The 24,792-nt window shown below is 44.8% G+C and overlaps 1 protein-coding gene across 1 annotated transcript in view; it reads left to right on the top strand.

Annotated features, from left to right (window-relative positions):
* LOC117414328 (E3 ubiquitin-protein ligase TRIM21-like) overlaps positions 1–20,525 on the top strand; it is a 50,129-nt gene extending 29,604 nt beyond the window's left edge. Inside the window, exon 11 of the mRNA XM_059011653.1 lies at positions 18,534–20,525. Coding sequence (XP_058867636.1) covers positions 18,534–19,081 — 548 coding nt within the window. The 3' untranslated portion in view covers positions 19,082–20,525. The remainder of the gene's footprint in view (positions 1–18,533) is intronic.
* Positions 20,526–24,792: the final 4,267 nt, after the last annotated feature.

Raw genomic sequence — 24,792 nt, 5'->3', positions numbered from 1 at the left:
GTTGTGATTTGAGAAGCACGAATTGCTTAAATTCTTAAGGCGATGAGAAGTCGGGGTGAAAAAACAGAAATCCAAAAGCCCTAATTATGTGTTTGTTTATTTAGCAGACGCTTTTATCCAAGGTGACTTACAGAGACTAGGGTGTGTGAACTATGCATAAGCTGCAGAGTCACTTACAACAACATCTGACCCGAAAGACGGAGCACAAGGAGATTAAGTGACTTGCTCAGGGTCACACAATGAGTCAGTGGCTGAGGTGGGATTTGAACCGGGGATCTCCGGGATACAGGGCTGTTGCTTTAACCACTGGACCACACTGCCTCCTGGGCCTAGTCCTGCTGTCGCCCACAGAGCAGGTGCTACAGCAGAGCCTGTCACTGCTAGAGCAGTACTGTCAGACCTGGGCCCTGACGGTAAACCTGAAAAAGACCAATTAATTTTGCAACCCTTCCTCTCCTTTCTCAAAAGCACAAACCTGCTGTATTGAAAGAATCCACTCCCAACAGGCTTGTTGCTAGGGAGCTGATGTCACTGCCTTGTGGCTTTTGCTAGAGCATTGCTGCTGCCACACGTGAACACCTTCCTGGCTAAAATAAAAACCGCTTCAGCAAGTAGATATTTAATTAGCTTTGTGTTATTGTGCAGTGCGTGTGTATATGACAGTATATAACAGTACGATAGTAATGCTTTGTTTTTAATTGTTTTGTATATTGTTGTTTGTGATGTGCAGTACAGAATAAAACGCACAGTAATTCTAAGTGCCGATGTATATTGCAGGTAAGGCATGCGCAGTTAGACAGTAAAGATGGGGAGCCGACTCCAGGAGCGCGATGTATCCGAATCAGCAGGATAGCGAGGGCCGATATAACGAGGGGTGGGTGTAGTTCCACTTTGTATTGTCAGTTCTTGTTTTTGTGTGGAGTTCAAATTTTTCCACATTCCCAGAACTGTTTGGAGCCCATCTATAAGTATGGTTCATATGGTACAGCTTGCATGACTGTATTAGTGTGTTACTGGGCTGTGCTGTTCTTTGTAGGAACACAATAATTTGACTGTGGTCTGACAGAGGTGTTTGTGGCCTGACAGTGAATGCATTAATAAAGGAGGGGTCCAGGTCAGTGATGGCGTAATCAACTACGCTAGTCCCAAGAGCTGAGCAGTATGTGAATCTACCTAAAGAGTCCCATCTGATCCTGCCATTAATGATGTACAGACCCCGGGCTTGAAAGAGATGCACTAACTGCATCCCATTTGTGTTCACAATACAATCAGGGTTGTTTCTGTGGATTGAGGCGGGTGTGAGGTACAGAGGGGTTTGTCCAAATACATGGTTGTTACCTTGTGCTTCTACAGTCAGGCTCTGCTCCTGTTCTGGTGTTGAAATCCCCACAGAGCAGCACATTTCCATGGGTCTGGAAATGGCTGATCTCTGTGTGGAGGGTATGTAAATATTCCTCATTGTAGTTTGTGGATTCAGAGGGAGGGGTGTAGGCTGAGGGTGTCGAGCCGAGCCGGAACCGTGAAACTCTGGCCTTGTGAGATCTGGTACTGGCTCTGTGCTGAGCAAGGCTGGGGGCGCGGTTAACTCGTACTGCCTGAAACGATAGTCTACCAAAATATTTCGCAGGAATTGAGAAATATGGGACTAAACCGCAGTGCAAAACAGTGTTGTGAAAAAATAAAAATAAAACCGGATTTAAAAAAAAAAAAAAGATCATAACAATGAAAGCTTCAGACCGCAAAAAAAGTAAATCTGATGTCTTAATGGACGCAGTTCTTGGTCACAGACCTGCAGCGACCGGCGCCGATGTGTTAAATTCAGAGACTTGTCTTCTGGAAAGTATTTCTCCTTTAAATTGTTTAACGCTGACAGGGATCATTTCAAACAGAGACAAATCAAACCTTACAGTATGTGAACTGCAAGGTCTGCTGCTGCTTCATGAATTGAGTTCCATGTATATTTTGGTAACACTTTATATTGCGTGGCATAAATTAATATTAAATAGAAATGCAATAGATATTAAATTAATATTAAATAGATATGCGATAGATATTAAATGAATGTTAAATTAATATTAAATAGAAATGCAATAGATATTAAATTAATATTAAATAGATATGCAATAGATATTAAATTAATATTAAATAGATATGCGATAGATATTAAATGAATATTAAATAGATATGCAATAGATATTAAATTAATATTAAATAGATATGCGATAGATATTAAATTAATATTAAATAGATATGCAATAGATTTTAAATTAATATTAAATTGATATGCAATAGATATTAAATGAATGTTAAATTAATATTAAATAGATATGCAATAGATATTAAATTAATATTAAATAGATATGCGATAGATATTAAATGAATGTTAAATTAATATTAAATAGATATGCAATAGATATTAAATTAATATTAAATAGATATGCGATAGATATTAAATGAATGTTAAATTAATATTAAATAGATATGTGATAGATATTAAATGAATGTTAAATTAATATTAAATAGAAATGCAATAGATATTAAATTAATATTAAATAGATATGCAATAGATATTAAATTAATATTAAATAGATATGCAATAGATATTAAATGAATGTTAAATAGATATGCAATAGATATTAAATTAATATTAAATAGAAATGCGATAGATATTAAATGAATGTTAAATTAATATTAAATAGAAATGCAATAGATATTAAATGAATGTTAAATTAATATTAAATAGATATGTGATAGATATTAAATTAATATTAAATAGATATGCGATAGATATTAAATGAATGTTAAATTAATATTAAATAGATATGCGATAGATATTAAATGAATGTTAAATTAATATTAAATAGATATGCAATAGATATTAAATTAATATTAAATAGATATGCAATAGATATTAAATTAATATTAAATAGATATGCAATAGATATTAAATGAATGTTAAATTAATATTAAATAGATATGCAATAGATATTAAATTAATATTAAATAGATATGCAATAGATATTAAATTAATATTAAATAGAAATGCGATAGATATTAAATGAATGTTAAATAGATATGCAATAGATATTAAATTAATATTAAATAGAAATGCGATAGATATTAAATGAATGTTAAATTAATATTAAATAGATATGCAATAGATATTAAATTAATATTAAATAGATATGCAATAGATATTAAATTAATATTAAATAGAAATGCGATAGATATTAAATGAATGTTAAATTAATATTAAATAGAAATGCGATAGATATTAAATGAATGTTAAATTAATATTAAATAGATATGTGATAGATATTAAATGAATGTTAAATTAATATTAAATAGATATGCAATAGATATTAAATGAATGTTAAATTAATATTAAATAGATATGCAATAGATATTAAATTAATATTAAATAGATATGCAATAGATATTAAATGAATGTTAAATTAATATTAAATAGATATGCGATAGATATTAAATGAATATTAAATAGATATGCAATAGATATTAAATGAATGTTAAATTAATATTCAATAGATATGCAATAGATATTAAATGAATGTTAAATTAATATTAAATAGATATGCAATAGATATTAAATGAATGTTAAATTAATATTAAATAGATATGCAATTGATATTAAATGAATATTAAATTAATATTAAATAGATATGCGATAGATATTAAATGAATGTTAAATTAATATTAAATAGATATGTGATAGATATTAAATTAATATTAAATAGATATGCAATTGATATTAAATGAATGTTAAATTAATATTAAATAGATATGCAATAGATATTAAATTAATATTAAATAGATATGCGATAGATATTAAATTAATATTAAATAGATATGCGATAGATATTAAATGAATGTTAAATTAATATTAAATAGATATGTGATAGATATTAAATTAATATTAAATAGATATGCAATTGATATTAAATGAATGTTAAATTAATATTAAATAGATATGCGATAGATATTAAATGAATATTAAATAGATATGCAATTGATATTAAATGAATATTAAATAGATATGCGATAGATATTAAATTAATATTAAATAGATATGCGATAGATATTAAATGAATATTAAATAGATATGCAATTGATATTAAATTAATATTAAATAGATATGCAATTGATATTAATGTTAAATTAATATTTAATAAATATGCAATAGCTGGTTTCTTGCTAAATGTCAACCAAATGTCGATTGAAAATGTAAAGGCACGTCACGTCCATTTATATTAAGTTTTGTTACCCTTGAAAATATGTAATTTCCCCTTATTGAAAATACAGTTAATCTGACTTAAATGTCAATGGAAAGTAACAAGGAATAATTGAACGTAAATTTAATATGCAATTTAACATTCATTTAATATCCATTTAATATTAATTTATGCCACGTAATATAAAGCATTACATTTTTTCTAATGAATAAAGTGCTCAGTAATCGCGCATATTATTTTGTGGTTACTTTTATAAACCAGTCCTTAACAGAAAATAAATAAAGAAAGAAATAAGCTCCATATACTGGAAATGTGCAAAGTATCTGAAAATCATTCAATTCGGTCATTTTAAAAAATCCCATCTATTAACATTGCATGTATAAAACAAGCTGTAAAGAAAAATCTCTTTAATGTTTCGTTTAGATTTTGTTTTTAATAGGCCTGCTTTAAATCTATTTTTCTGGCGTGTTTACTGACATGTTTTAAATACTATCTGTAACTTTTTAAAGTTATTAGTAGTAGATAATCTAACTTTAATAATATTAAATGAAATTATTCAGTTTGTATTTGCAGTCAGCAGCATGTGAAACACAGACACATATTTGTGTATTCGTCTGAAATCTTTTGGTAGACTATCGTTTCGGACAGTACGACCTCTGGATCCATTCTCAAAACAAATCCACAGCACTCCTCTGTGCGCGCGTGTCCGCGGAATCTGACGTCACGTTCCACAGGCAGCTTCTACTTTGAGCAGCAGTGTGAAGGTGCTCCGTGACACGTTGGGTCTATTACTAACGAAAGACACGGGCCGGTGGCAGCTGAAACTAGAAAAACAAAGTGTAGCGAGACAGTGTTGGCAGACTGTCAATCAAAGCAGAAATTCACAAATCATTGCTTCCAAATTGCCTTCCTGTAGGCGGGATGTAGGGGAGTGTTATGGTCAGGGGCGGAGCAATAGCAGGTGCAGCAGGTGCAGCTGCACACGGGGCTCGAAAGTTTTTATTTATTTATTTATTAACAATGATAATATCCTTCGCGTTTATATTTGTAGATGTTACACATTTGTGTCACTGCAGCTGCCTGGTGTCAGTAATTCATATTGTATCCTCCCTAATTTCAACAGGTATCGCTATTGTCTTAATTATCCTCACTTTGTTCCCTGTGGGGTGGGGGTGGGGTTCCAGGTACGAGGCTCGTCTTTATGGAAGGTTTTGGGGTACTATTCAGCACAGACATGTACAGTTATATATTGCGTGCACGATTCATCCTATAGTTTAGACGGAAGCTGTCGGGTGCTGCTGCGGACACCGAAATAAACTACAGCAAATCAACATGCATTTCAGATTTAATAATAATAATAATAAAACGGTTTCCTATGTCTATGTCTGTGCAGAATTGTGTAATCATTTCTGTGATCACAAAATTGGGGAATCCTGGTAGGATTGGACCTGTTCATTTACACCGTGTAACAAGTAATTAATGTAACAATTTTTTTTTTGTTCCTGGGTAGTGAGTGTTATTTCCTAATTGCTTATGCCTCAAAAGTATAGAAAATGGCTATTATTCCCCACAAACTTTGCTTTTGTGACCAGGACAGTGATATTTTGAAATTTACCTATTTCCAATGAGAAAACGGGCGATTTTGTGTCTTTTCGTTCACATAAAGTCAGAAAAAAACAACATATGAAGCCAAATTTAACATGTATTTATACTAAAGTAATACAAAAATGACTACAAAAGATTTAGAAGTAAGTAGTTTTTCGAGATTTACGATTATACTGTAAATCACTTTCACGAATCAGCCCCCAAATGTAGTCTCCCATCATGTTCTCGTTATACTGTCCTTCATTGACAGCTCATCCAGGAGCCTCAAAGCCGTGCTGCTCCACAATGGTAACAAGTACCGGTCTCTTCCCCTGGCTCACTCGGTGCACCTCAAAGAGGATTACAACAGCATCAAGACCTTGCTGGACGCCTTGAAGTATGATGAGTACGGCTGGGACCCCCGGAAGGTGCTGATGCCACCACTGCACATCAAATTGGGCCTTCTGAAACAATTTGTCAGAGCTCTAGATAAGGAGTCGGCAGCCTTCAAGTACCTTCAAGACTTCTTCCCTAAGCTGTCTGAGGCAAAGGTCAAAGCCGGTGTCTTCGTCGGACCACAGATAAAGAAGATCCTGGAGTGCAATGAATTCCCCAAGAAGCTCACTAGTAAGGAGAAAGCGGCTTGGAACAGCTTTGTCGCAGTGGTTCAGGGCTTCCTGGGCAATCACAAGGCCGAAAACTATGTGGAGCTGGTTGAGACTCTGGTGAAGAACTACGGCACAATGGGCTGTAGGATGTCCCTCAAAATCCATATCCTTGATGCTCATCTTGATAAATTCAAGGAGAGCATGGGAGCGTACTCGGAGGAGCAAGGCAAGCGCTTCCACCAGGATATACTGGACTTTGAATGCCGCTACCAAGGACAGTATAATGAGAACATGATGGGAGACTACATTTGGGGGCTGATTTCGTGAAAGTGATTTACAGTATAATTATAAATCTTGAAAAACTACTCACTTCTAAATCTTTTGTAGTCATTTTTGTATTACTTTAGTATAAATACATGTTAATTTGGATTCATATGTTGTTTTTTTCTGACTATGTGAACGAAAAGACACAAATTCGCCCGTTTTCTCATTGGAAATAGGTAAATTTCAAAATATCACTGTCCTGGTCACAAAAGCAAAGTTTGTGGGGAATAATAACCATTTTCTATACTTTTGAGGCATAAGCAATTAGGAAATAACACTTACTACCCAGGAACAAAAAATGTGTTACATAGTGTTCTCATTCACTGGGCGTGAGCTGGGGTGAAGGATAAGGCAGAAGCAGCAGCAAGGAGCAGTCAGTAGGACAGAAAGAGGTCGCTGACTGAGGGCGATGATGCCGACACATCCCAGGGGCAGAGGACCCAGCAACCGAAAACACAAATGAGGGTTATGACTCGGAGAGCTGCCCCTCGAGAGGAGATGGGAGAGGTACCCAGCATCTGAGACTTCTGTAAGAGGCGCTCGTAAAACCCCTGATAGGCCAAGACGTCACGCTGCCTGGGACCTGAAATAAGGACAAAGCATAGAAGTTAGTATGGGACTCAGCATGAGTGGCCACGTCCTGAAAGAGAGGCAGTATAGAGCAGAGCCTCGATTTGAGGTAAGATAAACGCAGGAGCTGCAACAGGACAGATTTTGGCCGGGGGTCCGCTCTGACTCACATGGTGAGAACCCCCCTGAAGGTAAGGGGGGCGGATGCCTAACCCTGAGGTCTGGGAAGTGAGACTCACTTGCCCCCCAAAGGATGGACCCCCGGCACCTCACGAAAATTCCCACACCGTGAAGCAAACGAGAGACAGCACATGCCAATGCATAACATAAACAAAAGATCAGAAGGACAAACGAGACAAACGGAGAGATGGTTAGTGATTATTAGTAGCTGTGATTATGTGTATGCCTGCCGCTCAGTGAAGAGGAAAAAAAAACCCTTGAAGCTATTGGGGGGGGAACCTTGGGTGGCTCCGGCGGACAGGTAGCCCCTACTCCGGGCATGCTAGCGATTTTAAAATGGGCTACAACTATATCGGAGGGAGATGAATGAATGTAAGAATCTGCTGCGGAAGAGGACCAGCACCCCATGGTCTTGATCAGACTGTGGTTGATGCTGGCTCTTGCAGCGGAGGTAGCTGCGCCTATACGAAATGAATGGGGAGAATAAAGCTGAGGAGGGAGGCCTGCTCTGGAGAGGAGGGTGGAGAGGTGGGCTGAGAACCAGTGATGAGTGATAAGAGAGAGGAATCGATGAATAGAGGGTCCGGGGGGGAGGATTTCCTGATGGAGAGATATTTTGACATTGCTGAGAAAGGGCAGATAGAAGATTCAATCCTTGAGAGCTGGATGAACTGACCACGCCGGAGTTGATCTGTCTTTTGAGGTACGCAGCCGAATTATGAAATAGGAGTTGGAAATACAAGAGAGGTCACATAGACGAATACCCACTGCAGGGAAGCTTGAAGCTGAAGAACTGTGAATTCTGAGCCTCTGAGGAAGCCAAAGAAGGCTGTGAGGTAGATGGTCTCCATTAGGAGATCTTCGTAGGGGAGGAAGCAACCTTCCCGAAGAGTAGAGATGAGAGAATGTAGGATGTCTGTTGATATAGGCAGGTGGGAAGATGCAGCAGGGGGGGAGCTTTTGAAGATTCCGCGGAGAGTCAGACGAACAACTGGTATGGAGAGGATGGTGGGTGAAGGCACTGACATGATGCGGTAGTGATATTGGATTCCTGAAATGTAAGATTTAATGGATGCTGGGGAAAGATGGAGAGATTCCTTAGCATGGACGATGAAGGCCAGGATCCAGTCTTGATTGAAGGGAATAGGGTGGATATGATTATGAGCACAGAAGGTTAAGAATGCTGACCAGGCCGTAGAATAAGAAGCTCTTGAAGAAAGGGCGAGGGCTGTAGACATGTAGTTTTGAGCAGATTGAAGGAGGTTGCGGAGGGTAGAGTTCAGTCTAGAAGCAGCTGATGAAACTGTGGGGTCTGGAGGGGGTTTGGGGAGGCAGATGGAACCAGCTGACGGAACTTGGATACCTGTAGGCGAGAGAGAGCATCAGCAGCATTATTTTGGGTACCAGGAAGATGGCGGGCTTGTATTAGGAAGTTGAGAGATACGGAAGACCATATGAGACGACGGAGCAAGCGCATAATGAGGGGGGATGAAGAACGTCCTTTGTTGATGATGTGCACTGTGGGTTTGTTATCGCTGAAGAAAAGGATTGATTTTCTTGACCATTGGTGACCCCAGAGGACAGCGGCCACTACGATTGGATAAATTTCTAGGAGAGCAGTAGATTTCTTTTGAGGGGGGAGGAGCTGAATTTCAGGGGGGCAAGTGCTGGAGAACCATTCAGGAGCGAGGAACCCGCCGAATCCGATGGATGAGGCGTCAGTGAAGAGGGCAAGATCATGAGGGGCTGAAATGAAGTCGTCATAAAATAGAGAGACCATTCCAGTTAGTAAGGAGATTGATCCACATCTTTGTCTTTTCTGGCTTCAGCTGAGATTTTCACGTGAGAATTCATATTCTTGACAGTTGATGAGAGGACTAGGAGACGTGAAATAAATGTTCTGCCCTGGGGAATGATGCGGATGGCGAAATTTAAATGACCGAGGAGAGACAGGAGGTCCCTCTTCTTAATGAAAGAGGAGATCTGAAAACTGTTAATGAGTGAGAGTAAGCGATGGAGTTTGGCAGGAGGCAGGCTGGCTTTGAATTTCACGGTATTGAGTGTAATGCCGAGGAATTCCAGGGAGTTAACAGGGCCGATGGTTTTCTCTTGAGAAAGAAGGACACCAACTAAGGAGAAGAGGGTCTTAAGCTGATCAATTGCTTGGGCTGGAGGATCTGAAGGGGGGGAAATAAGCAGAAAGTCATCCATTAGATGGAGGAGGAACATGATAGGAGTTGAGCAAAATCCAGCAGAGGGCTTCTGACAAGGAATCGAATATTTTTGGGCTACTGTGGCAACCGAAGGTGAGCTGGGTGGAGAAATAGAACTTGTCTGCCCAACAGACTCCGAAAAGGTGACGGAGGGAAGGATGAATAGGCATGACCTTAAATGCATCAGAGATATCAGCTTTGGCAAGCCAGGCTCCGTGACCTGCAATTTTGATGAAATGAATGGCATCTGAGAGCTTAATGTAGTGAAGAGCGAACTCCTCGCTTGAAATGAGGGAGTTAATGCTGCGTGTGTAACCGCCCCGAGGAGCGGATAGGTCAATGATAAGGCATTTCTTGCCAGAATACTTGCGGGTAGCGATGCCAATGGGATTAATGCGAAAGGTAGTGAAGGGGGGTGCTGCAAAGGGACCGACCATGAAGCCTTTGTTGACTTCGGCTTGGAGAAGGGAACTGACGACTTGTGGCTCTGCAATGGCAGAACGGAGGTTTTGACAGATGTGAGACTCGGAAGGAACGTGAGAAATGCCGGTGAAGAAGCCATTTGTAAGTCCACTAATTAGATAGACGAACGGCTTGTCTGGATGATTTTGAAGCGCATTAGCGAGAGCCGGAACGTTAATAGGAGTAAAAACCTGAAGTAACTTTGATTGTCACTTAGCTGTAAGAGGACATATGGACCGGGAGTGGGCGTCGTTGCAGAAGCTGCAGACATAGAGGTTCTTGCAGGAGCAGTTGAAGCAGACAGAAGAATTAAAGTTATTGTATATTTGCCTGCCACCTGAAAACTTGATGGGACGGCCATAAGACATCTTGGGCTTGAGATCTGGTGGGTGGAGCTGAAGCATGGATGGAAGCAGGGGCAAGATGTCTTGAACTGAGAAGAGAAGGCAAGGGATGAGGAATGGGTTGAAGAGAACTAGCTGCTGCCTTAGGGCATAGGTAAGAGGAGTGCGCTGTGGAGGCACATGCGTTGCAGGCGTTGGCACGAATTCCACTGAAGATACTGGTGAAAAGATCTGGGTCGGAATGGGACCAATCCACAATACGGTTGTCAGCTGAGCGGGTGGCAGCAGCTTTGGCTGAGAAGGCACGGTGGTATTGATAGAACAAGGTGCCTCCATAGCGCACAGACAATTCGACAACCAGGAAGAGATACTGATTTAGCTCCTGTAATCTGTGTGGATAAACAGAACAGAGAATGTCATGATAGATGGAGAAAGCGAGGACGAATTCTCCCACGGAAAGGCTTTTTTGAAGACGTGGGTCACGGGACTTTAGAGTGACTGAAACGTCTCCACAGTCAACCACTCTGTGATCTAAAAACTCAGAAGAAGCAATGAGAATAGAAACGAGATTAACATCCTTGCCTTCAATTATTAACTTCCTAATTTTTGGAGAAATATAATGGCTGGTAATAGCACGGGGAGAAGAGGAACTTGCTACAGTGGCTGAGGAGAGGTTGAACTCTGGAAGAGCAATGGGGGGTACTGAAGAGGACGTACCAAAAGTATAAGCAGGAGTGCTGGAACTGAAGGCAGGTGGAGCCAAAGAAGGATTCTCCAGTTTGTCAAGACGGGCGCTGAGGGCTAGCTGAGAGTCTATAATGGGCTGGAGCAGAGTTTGAAGCTGATTAAAAGTGACCTGAGGGGCGCTGCTGGAGGAGGGGACGGGCGAGGTGAGTGACTGCGGCGGCAGATGCTGTGGCTGTGCTGACTGCGCCGGCAGGGGGAGCTGGGCTGCGAGAGCAGGGTCTTGCGTATGCGCAGCAGGAACAGGAACGGAGAGAGTAGCAGAAGGGGAGGGCCTGACGGCCGAAGCTTGCAAGCGGGGGGGGGGGGGGGGAGAATCGGCTCGGCTGACAAAGCTTCACAATAGGTAAGAAACAGGGACATGCGATCTCCGCCAACGGGGATGGGAATGGACTTTTCAAAGAGTACTTTCAGCAGCTTAGGTGTCGTCCAATCTTTATAGTGGAGCTGCGGTGGGGGCTGGCTAGTGGAACCGCGCTTTGAGCCCTGCTCTTGCCTAGCTGAAAGCCGGGTGGAAGCAAGGTTGACTGGCGGGGCTGGTGCGGTCATGGACCGGGACGAGGAACGGGATGCCTGACAGACGGACCGGTGGAGGGGTCGGAGGCAGGAACTCGTCTGAGTCGGAAGGAAAGGCGTAGGCTGAAAGCGCTTCCATTTGGAAGCAGGTAAGACTGCACGTCTTTAATCTTGTTTGAAACGTGGTCTTCGTAATTTTTTTTTTTTTTTTTTTTTTTGGAGTAATGCGTAACACTACCAGTCAGGATTCAAAAATGAAACACTAGACAGAAAAGGTGCAGGTGATCAGGGCTTAAATAGAAAATAGATGCTAATTAACAGGAAATTAGAAAATTAGAAGATTAGAAGATTAAAAGCCCCCAGCTCCACGCCCCCTGAACCACGCAGGCTAACATTTAAAAATAGTGTCGTGTTGGATGTTCACATGTACGCAGAATAAAATAAAGTAGATCAGTAGAACACGTTCTTATGACGTAGTGTTTCATACGTGCTGACATTCTGACAATTAAATATGGTTCAATATTGAACACTTGATTCGGTGTGTTTGATGTTTATAAATAAGGGTTAAATTAACATTTGGGGAGGGGGGCTCATCTTCCTCTTCCTCCGCCGCTGGTTAAGGTCATGTGATCGCTCTGCTTCAGATGTAAACAGTGTGTTCAGTATTAATACAATTTATAATATGTCGAGTCCGCTTCCAAAGAATACGTTTTGCAAAGTATAAAGAACACAACAGGCAGCTGCAGGAGTTTGAATGCGTTTGTACCGCGGGCTCAGCTTTGAGGAGCTGGAATGGGTTTGTTCTTTTTGTAGAAACATTTTCATACTAACTTTTTTGTACTTGATAACATTCATTTAAAAATTCAATTGATGCCTATGATGAATACGTTTTTGTGACTAATTAGATATTAACATTTAAAACATTGAGTACTCTGATGTATGTTTCAATATTAACTAAATCAAGTTATTAATCAAACTCATACATCTCGTTACATACCGGTAACTGATTTATTAAAATGTTTGCATATGCTGCTATTTTATTAATTTCTGTCTCGTTCACAGTTTTTCAGATTTCGTTGCAGGTGGATTTATTTTTGGGATTTAAGTTTTATTTTTGGTTAAGTGGCGCAGCTTCACTCCACAGTTTATTTGTTTTTTTGGGGGGTGGGATTTTGTATTTGGTTGTATTTGGTTGTACAGAATAGTGGCGAAAAGTAACTTCTGCAAGGCTCGTGTTTCCTTCTGTATTTTGCGCATTCGTCTTTTCTGTGCGTTACAGTTCAGCGTGAGAGGTAACGGCTGCACAGTTTAGTTACACAGTGTTAAGAAATCAGGATTTCAGAGTCATGTTCTTGTGCGCTTTGTACTGGTTTTACTCAGTGATTCCTGCTCTGGTATTTATGAATGGGAATAATAAGAGACACGCACTTTCATGTTTGATGACCAAGAAAAATAACTGCTTTTCTAAAATGTTCAATTATATAAAGTTACCTAATTTAAAGGTTTGATTAAAAAAAGTGTTTAGTTTTTGCATTCATTTTATTTACTAAAATTTATTTCCCTCGGTGCATATTCTATGTGATTTCCATCTTTCACAATATTTATTCAGATGAATAAAGGACAGTTTAGATTCGGTTTATTTAGTGTTACAGGTTTAAACATATCAAATTGTTTTTAATTAGACATTTTCCCAAGGAGTGCGGAACCCCTGGTGTATCTCACGGCTCATTGCGTTCACTGCGGTTTCCATGACAACCGAAAACTGCTACAATAAAAACTGCTGCATTTCCAAATGAATTTTCCAACTGCCTCTTCAGTTCAGCCTGTCGATTTTAAGTGACTTTACTGTACGTGGTGATCTTGGGTTTAGTTAATATTTATATTTAGTAAATATTATTTTAAGATTCATTTTAATTGATCTTCATACCTTCCCTCCCTCATAACATCCTAATAATAATTCTGCTAGTAATAATAATAATAATAATAATGATGGTAGTACTACTACTACTGAGAGGCCACACTTTTCAGAGCTCCTCAGTTTTCACACTAAAAACAATTAACAGTTATTTAAACTTTTTATTTTCGAAATCTTTTTATATTTTCTGTTTTCTAAAGTAGTAGTGCACCTTTTTGTTCAATAATATTTTGATTTAGTGGTTTTATTATTATAAAAAACACTTTTTTAGTTTTTCCCTTCCTCTCCCTGCACTTGTGTGCATAAACAAGTGCAGGAGAGATTTCTTTCTTTTTAAAACACTACTTTAATTGATTTGTTAATTTTACTTTAAAGCTTTTATTTTTGTACTTTTTTAGGAAAATTATTTTTTATATAATTAACTGTTTTTGGTTTTTAAAAATCGTTTTGTTTTAAAAATCCCCCATCTCTGCTGCGTGCAGAGTGGGGGAAGGGCAGGCAGGGAGCACAGGCCGTGTGCTCCTTTGTTTGCCCTTAGTTTGATTTTCTTTCAAGTTTAAAACTATTTTTTTTAGTTTTGAACTTTGTTTTATTTTTTAATTTCTTTTACCCCTGCACTATTGGAGTGCAGGGGTGTGTGAATTTGTATTCATTTGTTTATTAAAAAATAAATAAATACGTTTGTTTGAAAAAAAAAAAAAACTTTTGTGTTTTTGGTTGTTTTTTATTTTTTGTTTAAAAATAAATAACTTTGTTTTATTTTTTATTTTGCTACTCCTGCATTGTTGGAGTGCAGGGGTGGTTATTTTTTCGTTTATTTATTAAAAAAATAATAATAAATAACTTTTTTGTTTTGAGAAAAAAAAAACTTTGTTGTGTGTGCCCCTGCACTATTGGAGTGCAGGGGTATGCAAGTGTGTTTTGTGTGTTTTGTTTACTTTAAATAATTGTTTGTTTTTTGAATAAATAAATAAATAAATAAATAAATAAATAAATTTAAATAATAAGTGGGTAAGCTCCACAAGCCCCCAAGAAATGGGCAAAGGTGGCTGCAGGGGAGGCTGCAGCCCCTCTCAAAAATATTACCAGGAGGCACGGGGTCAGGTGCTTCCTGAGGGCTTTGTCAAGGTGCTCGATGTGGTCAACGTCGTGCCGGGCCGTCTGCTGCACCACCGGATCCGGGACGGGGACGCTACGGTTCACCTGGTGAACGCGTACGCTCCGTCCTCAGGTCCGGCGAGGGTGCAGTTTTTCCGCCGGATGTTGAACCACTTAAACACCATTGGCGCCGACGAGCTCGTGGTCCTCAGGGGGGGGGGGGGGGGGGGGACTTTAACTGCACCCTCGAGGCCGCGGACCGGGTGGGGCACGAGCCCTACCCGCTCTCGTCGGCCGCCCTGAGAGAGCTGATCGCTCGGCTCTCTCTGGTTGACATCTGGCAGTGGCAACACCTGGACACCTCTGCCTTCACCTACACCAGGGGGAGGGAGGGGCGGGTGTCTCAGTCCCGGATCGACAGGTTCTACGGGTCGTGGAACCATACTCGCTACGTTCGCTCCTCTGACATCAGGCTGGCGTCGTTCACGGACCACAACCTGGTGGCCGTGGTGCCAGCTAGGCACGCCGCTTCCTACTGGCAATTCAACAACAGCCTGTTGGAGGACGAGCGTTTTGAGCGGTCTTTCCGGGACTTTTGGACGGTCTGGCATGGCAGGCGATCTCGCTTCCCCACTTGGCGTCAGTGGTGGGACGTGGGGAAGGCGCAGATCAAGATCCTCTGTCAGGAGTACACGAGGGGCGCGAGCAGGCGGAGGGACTCGCGGATCGAGCAGCTGGTAAGGGTGCCGCTCGATCTGGAGAGCTGCCTGGCTCGCGGGGACCAACTCGAGCAGAGCGCGTACGAGGAGAAGAGCACCCTGCGGGACCTGCAGCTCCAGCGGTCCCGGGGGGCGTTTGTGCGCTCGCGGGTCCAGTTCCTCCGGGAGATGGACAGCGGCACACACTTCTTCTACGCGTTGGAGAAAAAGAAGGGAGACCGCAAGAACATCACCTGCCTCCTGGCGGACGACGGCTCCCTTGTGACGAATCCGGAGAGCGTGTACGAGAGGGCCAGGGCCTTCTACTCTGCCCTCTTCTCTCCGGATCCCGTCGACTCCGACGCGTGCAGGGTTCTGTGGGACAGGCTTCCCACGGTCGGCGAGGGCTTGCGGGATGAGTTCGAGGGCCAGCTGACCCTGGCCGAGCTCTCCGACGCCCTCGGTCAGATGCCCTACAACAAATCGCCGGGCATTGACGGGCTGAACGTGGAGTTCTACAAGAAGTTTTGGGACTTGCTGGGGTCCGCCTTTGCGCGGGTCCTGGCGGAAGCCTACGAGACCGGGGAGATGCGGTCATCACGCTGTTGCCCAAGAAGGGGGATCTCCGCTGCCTGAAGAACTAGCGCCCGGTCTCGCTGCGGTGCACGGAATACAAAATCGTGGCCAAGGCCGCCTCCCTGAGAATCAAGTCCATGCTGGCAGACGTGATCCACCCCGACCCAGTCCTACACGGTTCCGAACCGGACGATCTTTGACAACATCTTCCTGGTTCGGGACATCCTGCACTACTGCAGGAGGACTGGTCGGTCAGTCGCCTTCCTCTCTCTGGATCAGGAGAAGGCGTTCGACGGGGTGTATCATGAGTACCTTTTCAGAACCCTGCGAGCATTCGGATTCGGGCTGCGCTTCGTCGGCCTGTTCCGGATGCTGTACGCCTCTGCCGAGTGCCTCTTGAAGGTTAACTGGTCCCTGACCGCGCCCCTCTCATTCGGGAGAGGAGTACGTCAGGGCTGCCCTCTGTCCGGACAACTGTACGCGCTGTGCATCGAGCCCTTCCTCTGCCTCCTTCGCAGGAGGCTCACGGGGTTGGCGCTCGGCGCGTCGGACACGAGGGTGGTCCTGTCGGCCTACGCCGACGACGTGCTCCTGGTGGCCTCCGACCCGGTTGACCTGGAGAGGATGCGGAGCTGCCAGAGCGTCTACTCTGCCGCTTCCTCTGCCAGGATCAACTGGGACAAGTGCTCCGGGTTATTGGTAGGTCCCTGGCGGGTGGACTCCCTCCCTGTCGCGCTCCAGCAGTTAAAGTGGAGCGCGGACAGTTTTAAATATCTGGGAGTCCACCTGAGCCCCGCGGAGACCTCGGTCGCAGCCAACTGGGTGGAGTTGGAGGACCGTCCTGAGTCCGCCCCCTCAGTTTGTGGCCAGGGTCCAGAGGAAGCTGACTGACTTCTTCTGGGCCGGAAAGCACTGGGTCTCTGCGGCAGTTCTGTGCCTCCCTCTGGCCAAGGGTTGGTGTGCATCAGGAGCCAGGTGCACACCTTCCGCCTCCAAACCCTACAGAGATTCCAATACACAGACCCGGCCCCACAATGGTGCACGCTGGCGTCCCTCCTTTTGTGCCAGCTGCACGACCTGGGCTATGACCAGCAGCTCTTTTGGATCGACCTCCGGGGACTCCTTCTCCCCGAGCTGCCGGTCTTTTACCATGATCTGCTCAGGACCCGGAGCATGTTTTCTATCGGCCGAGACGCCGTTCCGACCAAGGGCTTAGGACTCCTTCTGGAGCCCCTGCTGCACAACCCCCACCTAGGTGCGCAGGCGTTGGAGTCCCCCTCGGTGCGGCGCGCGCTGATCTCGGCCAAGGTGACCAGAGTCTGGGATCTCCTGGATCGTGAACGCTCGGAGTGGCTGACGCCCGAGTCGCTGGTCGCCAGGGCGGCTTGGGCGACCGTCAGGACGGCCGGCCGAGCGATCCGGGAGTGCAAAGCAGAGTTGCACCCAGACTCTGTCAGGTATCTCGAGGGAGTTCTCAGGACCGGTGAGCCAGCTTCTGCCCCCCCCAGGCTCTCCGGTCCTGCTGATCGAACCGAAGGCCCGAGACCCCCCTCGGCCTCCCCTCGAGAACAACCTGAGCAGGATCTCGCAGTTCTCCTCAACCCCCCTTCGATCAGCGTCTAGGAGGACCCTGTATGCGATGATGCTCCACACCCTCCACTTCCCCGCCCTCGTCTCCCGCCGAGACACCGCTTGGCAGGAGCCCCTCTGACCCCAGGAGGGCGAGATTCCCCAGTGGGAGGCCCTGTACTCCCCGCTGGTCCCTAGAGGAGCTGGGGACTTGGGATGGAGGAGTCCTGCACGGAGCGCTCGCGTCAGGAGAGATCCTGCGTCACTTTACCGGCTCGGACACTGCATGCCCTTTCTGCGGACGGTCCGAGTCTGTAGCTCACATTTATTTTTCGTGCGCCAGGCTGCATCCTTACTTTCTGCTGCTGAGGAACCTCCTGCTGCATCTGGCTGTATTTCTCCCCCACCCTCCTCATTTTCGGGCACCAGCAAGATGAGAGACCTCCTCGTGAATCTGCTCCTGGCTCTTGCTAAACTGGCAATTTACAAGACCAGGAAGCGTAAGATGATCGGGGAGGGTCTCTTTGACTGTGTGGCCATGTTCAGGGCCCTCGTCCGATCAAGGGTTAAGTTAGAGCACGCCCACGCGGAGTCCGCTGGTGACATGGCTTCCTTTGTCGACCAGTGGGCTCTAGGGGGCGTGCTCTGTACCACCTCCCCTTTTGTTGTGCATATTTAATTTACAGTCCTTTTGAACCGGTGTTTTCTGTTAATTTAGTTAAGGTATGTCTTTTTTAGCACCCTCAAGGGTGCTAATTAGATTTTTTGTCCAGCTGTCTTTGGACAGCTGGTGTAGTTTCTAAAACGTACCTTAAATAGGACTACTACTACTACTACTACTACTAATAATAATAACAATAATGTCTCCTCTCTGCTCCACAGTTGGTCTGACTCTGGACCCTGATACAGCAAACCCCGAGCTCATCCTGTCTGCAGAGGGGAAGCGAGTGAGATGGGGAGGTACACGACAGGATCTCCCTGACAATCCAGAGAGATTTGATTACAGGTCCTGTATGCTGGGCAGGGAGGGCTTCACCTCGGGGAGACGCTACTGGCAGGTGCAGGTGGGGGGGCATACGCGGTGGATATTAGGAGTCAGCAGAGAGTCTGCCCCGAAGAAGGGGGTGTTCAGCATGACCCCCCAGCAGGGTTACTGGACTGTGGAGTGGAGTAATTATACAGGGTTAACTGCTCTCACTGACCCCCAGACCCACCTCCCCCTGAGCCTGAAGCCCCAGAAGCTGGGGGTGTATCTGGATTATGAGGAATGGCAGCTCTCCTTTTACAATGTGGAGACCAGATCTCACATCTACACTTTCACTGACATGGAGTTCAATCCCAATGAGAAACTCTATCCATTCTTCTGGACTCTGGACATGAATACAGACCTTGTGCTGGAGTCCCCTTACCCTGTCAGCGCTGCAGATTAAACACACATTGCTGTCTGAACCAGGAAACTTTTCAAACAGCTCAGACAATCTCCTCTTCATGTTCACTGACACTCTCTCTGCACTCTTCTGGGCTGATGAGAAAAAATCCTCTCTCTTCTACCCTCTTACCCTGAGCCCCTCCTCTTTATTTCTCTACACCCCTTTTCCTACTCTCCCTTCCTGTCTCCCTCTCTCTTTCCTCTCCACCTCTCCATCTCCAGATCCCTCTTTCTCTCATCTTCTGCTCTCCTCTCTGCCTCCCCTATGGCTCTCCTCTTTGTTTCCCTTCTCTCTGATATGTTAATCCCCCCCTTTCCCTCTCTCCCTCTCTCCACCCTGCCTTCTCCACTCTCCCTCTCTCCACCCTGTCTTCTCTATTATTATTATTATTATTATTATTTATTTCTTAGCAGACGCCCTTATCCAGGGCGACTTACAATCGCAAGCAAATACAAATACATTCAAGTGTTACAATATAAGTCATACAATAAGAACAGGAAATACAATAATTCTCAAGTGTGACAAACCACAATTCAATAATACAGCAGATAATAGTGATAGTTACATCAGGATATGATTAAGTACAAAATACTACAGATTAAACACTTGGGAGATTACAATATTCTGAGGTACAGGATTAAATGCAGTAAAATAGGGGGCAGATAAGAGCAAAATAAAGCATATTTAAATGAAGGGTGATAGTGTCCCAGGATACAACAGAGGAGTTCTACAGGTGCTGTTTGAAGAGGTGAGTCTTAAGGAGGCGCCGGAATGTGGTCAGGGACTGGGCAGTCCTGACATCTGTAGGAAGGTCGTTCCACCACTGCGGAGCAAGGGTGGAGAAGGAGCGGGCTCGGGAGGCAGGGGAGCGTAGCGGAGGTAGAGCCAGTCTTCTAGTGCAGGCGGAGCGGAGAGGTCGAGTGGGGGTGTAGGGAGAGATGAGGGTCTGGAGGTAGCTGGGTGCAGTCTGATCAAGGCATCTGTAGGCTAGTACAAGAGTCTTGAACTGGATGCGAGCGGTGATCGGGAGCCAGTGGAGCGAGCGGAGTAGTGGAGTAGCGTGGGCGAAGCGAGGTAGAGAGAACACCAGGCGAGCAGCAGAGTTCTGGAGCGGACGGGTGGCGGACGCAGGGAGGCCAGCCAGGAGGGAGTTGCAGTAGTCTAGGCGGGAGAGTACCAGGGCCTGGACCAGGAGCTGGGTAGCATAGTTGGTGAGGAAGGGTCGGATTCTTCGGATGTTGCTCAGGAAGAATCTGCAAGTGCGTGCCAGAGTGGAGATGTGCTGGGAATAAGAGAGGCAGGGGTCCAGGGTGACTCCAAGGTTTTTAGCTGAGGAAGAGGGAGAGAGTGTGGTAGATTCCAGAGGAACAGAGATAGAGAGATCAGAGGAGGGGGAGGAGGAGGGAAAGAAAAGGAGGTCAGATTTAGAGAGGTTGAGTTTGAGGTGATGCGAGTGCATCCAGGAGGAAATAGCAGACAGACAGGTAGAGATACGGGAGGAGATGGTGGAGTCAGAGGTGGGGAAGGAGAGGAAAATCTGAGCATCATCAGCATAGAAATGGTATGAGAAACCATAGGATGCGATGAGGGGGCCCAGGGAGCGGGTGTAGAGAGAGAACAGGAGAGGACCCAAGACTGACCCTTGGGGGACTCCAGTCAAGAGAGGGTGAGGTGTGGAGGTTGCTCCACGCCAGGTTACCTGGTAAGTGCGGTTGGAGAGGTAGGAGGAGAACCAGGCCAGAGCAGTGCCAGAGATCCCCAGGTCAGCAAGAGATGATAGTAGAATAGAGTGATCAACAGTGTCAAAGGCAGCAGAGAGGTCGAGGAGAATTAGGACAGAGGAGAGAGAGGCAGCTCGGGCACACTTAAGTGAGTTGGTGACAGACAGAAGGGCGGTTTCAGTGGAGTGAGCAGAGCGGAAGCCAGATTGGAGAGGGTCAAGCAGAGAGTGGTTGGACAGGAAAGCAGAGAGCTGGCGGTGTACAGTCCGCTCGAGGGTTTTGGAGAGGAAGGGTAGGAGGGAGACAGGACGGTAGCTCTGGAGGGAGGTGGGGTCGAGGGTAGGTTTTTTGAGGAGGGGAGTGATCGAGGCTTTTTTGAAGGCAGAGGGGAAGATGCCAGAAAGTAGAGAGGTGTTGAGGAGGGAGGAGATGAAGGGGAGTAGAGCAGGAGCAGCAGCTTGAAAGAGGTGAGTGGGGAGGGGGTCCAAGGCACACGTGGTGGGTTTGTGACCCTGGAGCAGGGAGGAGAGGTCAGAGTCTGAGAGGGGCAAGAAGGTGGAGAGGGAGGGCGAGTTAGTAGGGGATGTAGTGGGTGTAGGGGTTGGAGCAGGAGGGGGTGCGGGGGAGGGAGAGGTGTTAAAGAGTTTGCGGATATCTGAGATTTTAGAAGAGAAGAAGGAGGCAAAGTCGTCAGGGGAGATAGAGGAGGGAGGAGGAGGGGGGGGAGGGTTTAGGAGGGAGGAGAAGGTAGAGAATAGTTTACGTGGGTTGTTAGTGGAGGCTTGGATTACAGATTGGAAATAAGCACATTTAGCAGAGGAGAGAGTAGAGGAGAAGGAGGAGAGAAGAGTGCGGTAAAGGTCTAGGGCAGCAGGGAGTTTGGTTCTCTTCCATTTCTTTTCAGCAGATCGCAGTGTGATTCTTGCCGAGCGGAGCACAGAGGAGAGCCAGGGATGGGGAGGGGAGGGGCGAGCGGGTCGGGAGGTGAGGGGACAGAGGGAGTCGAGGGAGGAGGTGAGTGAGGAGAAGAGGGTGGAGGTAGCAGAGTCTACGGAGAGTTGTGAAAAGGAGTCGATAGGAGGGAGGTGAGAGAGAGCAGTGGAGGCAAGGACAGAGGGGGAGAGAGAGCGGAGGTTACGGCGAGAGGTGACAGTGGGGGTAGGAGGAGCAGGGAGAGGGGGGAGAGACAGAGAAAAAGAGATGAAATAGTGATCAGAGAGGTCCAGGGGGGTGACAGAGAGGTTGGAGGGGCAGCAGGCCCTGGAGAAGGTGAGGTCCAGTTGACGGCCAGCTTTGTGGGTAGGAGGAGACGGAGAGAGACAGAAGTCGAAGGAGTGAAGGAGAGGGAGGAATCCAGCAGAGTGGCTGGGGTTGGAGAGATGGATGTTGAAGTCACCCAACAGGACAGTCGGGGTAGACAGAGAGGGGAGGGAGGAGAGTAGATAGTCGAGTTCATCCAGAAAGTGAGTGAGAGGCCCAGGGGGGCGGTACAAAACAATGAGCAGGAGTTGACAGGGAGAGGTTAGTTGGACTGCATGAAATTCAAAGGTAGTGACAGAGAGGGAGGTGAGATCAGAGGGGACAGAAAAGAGTAAGGAGGGAGAGAGGAGAAGACCCGTCCCACCTCCCCGTCCGGTGAGACGCGGGGTATGGGACAGGACGTAGAGAGAGGACAGGGCAGCAGGAGTAACAGTGTTATCAGGGGACAGCCAGGTTTCAGTGAGAGCAAGGAAATCGAGCGAGAGGTGGGAGGCAAAGGCAGAGATGAAATCAGCTTTGTTAGCAGAAGAGTGACAGTTCCAGAGTGCACCAGAGAGTGTGCGGGAGGGGGGGAGAGGCAGAGAAATGAGGTTAGAGGGGTTGGAGGAGCAACAGCGGAGGGAGGGCAGAGGACAAGGACGGGAGGACAGAACAGGGATGTGAGAGACAGTCATAGCAGGACAAGCAAGACAAAAGGCACAGTAGGAGCAGTGGGGTGGAGGATACAGACCTGACTAGTAGATGGCTTCTTCCAGAGCGCTGGTAGGTTCGGATCTAGTCGAACAGCGTCTCAGCGCAGGCCTCCCCTCGCTGGACTCCCACAGCTAGACTCCCGGCTCTTTTGTTGAGGCTCTTCTGTTGGCTGGCGCTTCGTGCTGGCGCTAAAATAAGCTGCTTGAATAAATGTTGTTACCCCTGCTTGGCAAAAGAACCAACTCAACTGTGTGGAAACCAATCAAATAGCAAAATCAACTGCTAATCAATTTAGCCACTCACCTGGTACTAATCACACACAAACTCAGCCAATTCAAACACCACCTTACAATGTCACCAAATGTAGTGGTTACAATTACTACTCTCCCTCTCTCCTCCATCCTCTCTACTCTCCCTCTCTCCACCCTGCCCTCTCTACTCTCCCTCTCTCCACCATCCTCTCTACTCTCCCTCTCTCCTCCATTCTCTCTACTCTCCCTTTCTCCACCCTGCCTTCTCTACTCTCCCTCTCTCCACCCTGCCTTCTATTCTCTCCTCTCCACCCTGCCATCTCTACTCTCCTCTCCCTCTCCTCTCCTCTCTCTTCCCTCTCCCTCTCTCCTCCATTCCCCCTCTAATTTTGTATTGCAATATTTTGTAACAACTCTAAGTGTCCCTGGATATGGATGTCTGCTAATAAATAAATAATGATAAAACACTTTCTAGACAATAGATGAATGCATTATTTTCCATGTAATCAATATTTACACTGAAGCTGAGATGCTCCCTGAATATTATTCATTGCTAAACTTAGTGAACTGATTTCTGCTATTTTGATATGAATCTTCTGTTCTGTTTTTGTAGCGCATCTGTTTTCTATCTTTCTTGATAAAATGTATAAAAGATATAACGGTGTTGTGTGATTTACTGCTCAATTGTTTACCTCGGCAATCTTGAACTCATAAAAAGAAAGACATTCATGACAGCAGAGTGCTGATTAAATTAGACCATTACACATATGAATGAATTGTATCCTTAAACTGGACATTTTAATTGTGATTCTTCCCACATAACTCTCAACAATAACAAGCCTGTTGGGTCCATGAGCAGATTCTTCACAGAGACGCTGTGCTCTAGTCTAGCTGCTATAGTCAGCAATCAAACACTGCTCTAGTCTAGCTGCTATAGTTAGCAATCAAACACTGTGCTCTATTCTAGCTGCTATAGTTAGCAATCAAACACTGTGCTCTAGTCTAGCTGCTATAGTTAGCAATCAAACCCTGTGCTCTAGTCTAGCTGCTATAGTCAATCAGACACTGTGCTCTAGTCTAGCTGCTATAGTCAATCAAACACTGTGCTCTAGTCTAGCTGCTATAGTTAGAAATCAAACCCTGTGCTCTAGTCTAGCTGCTATAGTTAGCAATCAAACACTGTGCTCTAGTCTAGCTGCTATAGTTAGCAATCAAACCCTGTGCTCTAGTCTAGCTGCTATAGTTAGCAATCAAACCCTGTGCTCTAGTCTAGCTGCTATAGTCAATCAGACACTGTGCTCTAGTCTAGCTGCTATAGTCAATCAAACACTGTGCTCTAGTCTAGCTGCTATAGTTAGAAATCAAACCCTGTGCTCTAGTCTAGCTGCTATAGTTAGCAATCAAACACTGTGCTCTAGTCTAGCTGCTATAGTTAGCAATCAAACCCTGTGCTCTAGTCTAGCTGCTATAGTTAGCAATCAAACCCTGTGCTCTAGTCTAGCTGCTATAGTTAGCAATCAAACCCTGTGCTCTAGTCTAGCTGCTATAGTCAATCAAACCCTGTGCTCTAGTCTAGCTGCTATAGTTAGCAATCAAACCCTGTGCTCTAGTCTAGCTGCTGTAGTTAGCAATCCCCAGACACTGTGTTCTAGTCTAAATAATTCTACTGCAGCTCAAAAAAGAATTCCTTCAATGTTACTGGTCCTTCACTTCCATTCGCTACACAGCTCTCACATGTGCAGCTTTTGAAAGATGTTGCAGCAAAACATGGATTCTCATTTGAACA

The sequence above is a fragment of the Acipenser ruthenus genome, chromosome 42 (assembly GCF_902713425.1).
Source record: "Acipenser ruthenus chromosome 42, fAciRut3.2 maternal haplotype, whole genome shotgun sequence".
Lineage (NCBI taxonomy): Eukaryota > Metazoa > Chordata > Actinopteri > Acipenseriformes > Acipenseridae > Acipenser > Acipenser ruthenus.
The sequence above is the reverse complement of the archived record's forward strand: the minus strand, read 5'-3'. Positions and strand labels throughout refer to the sequence as shown.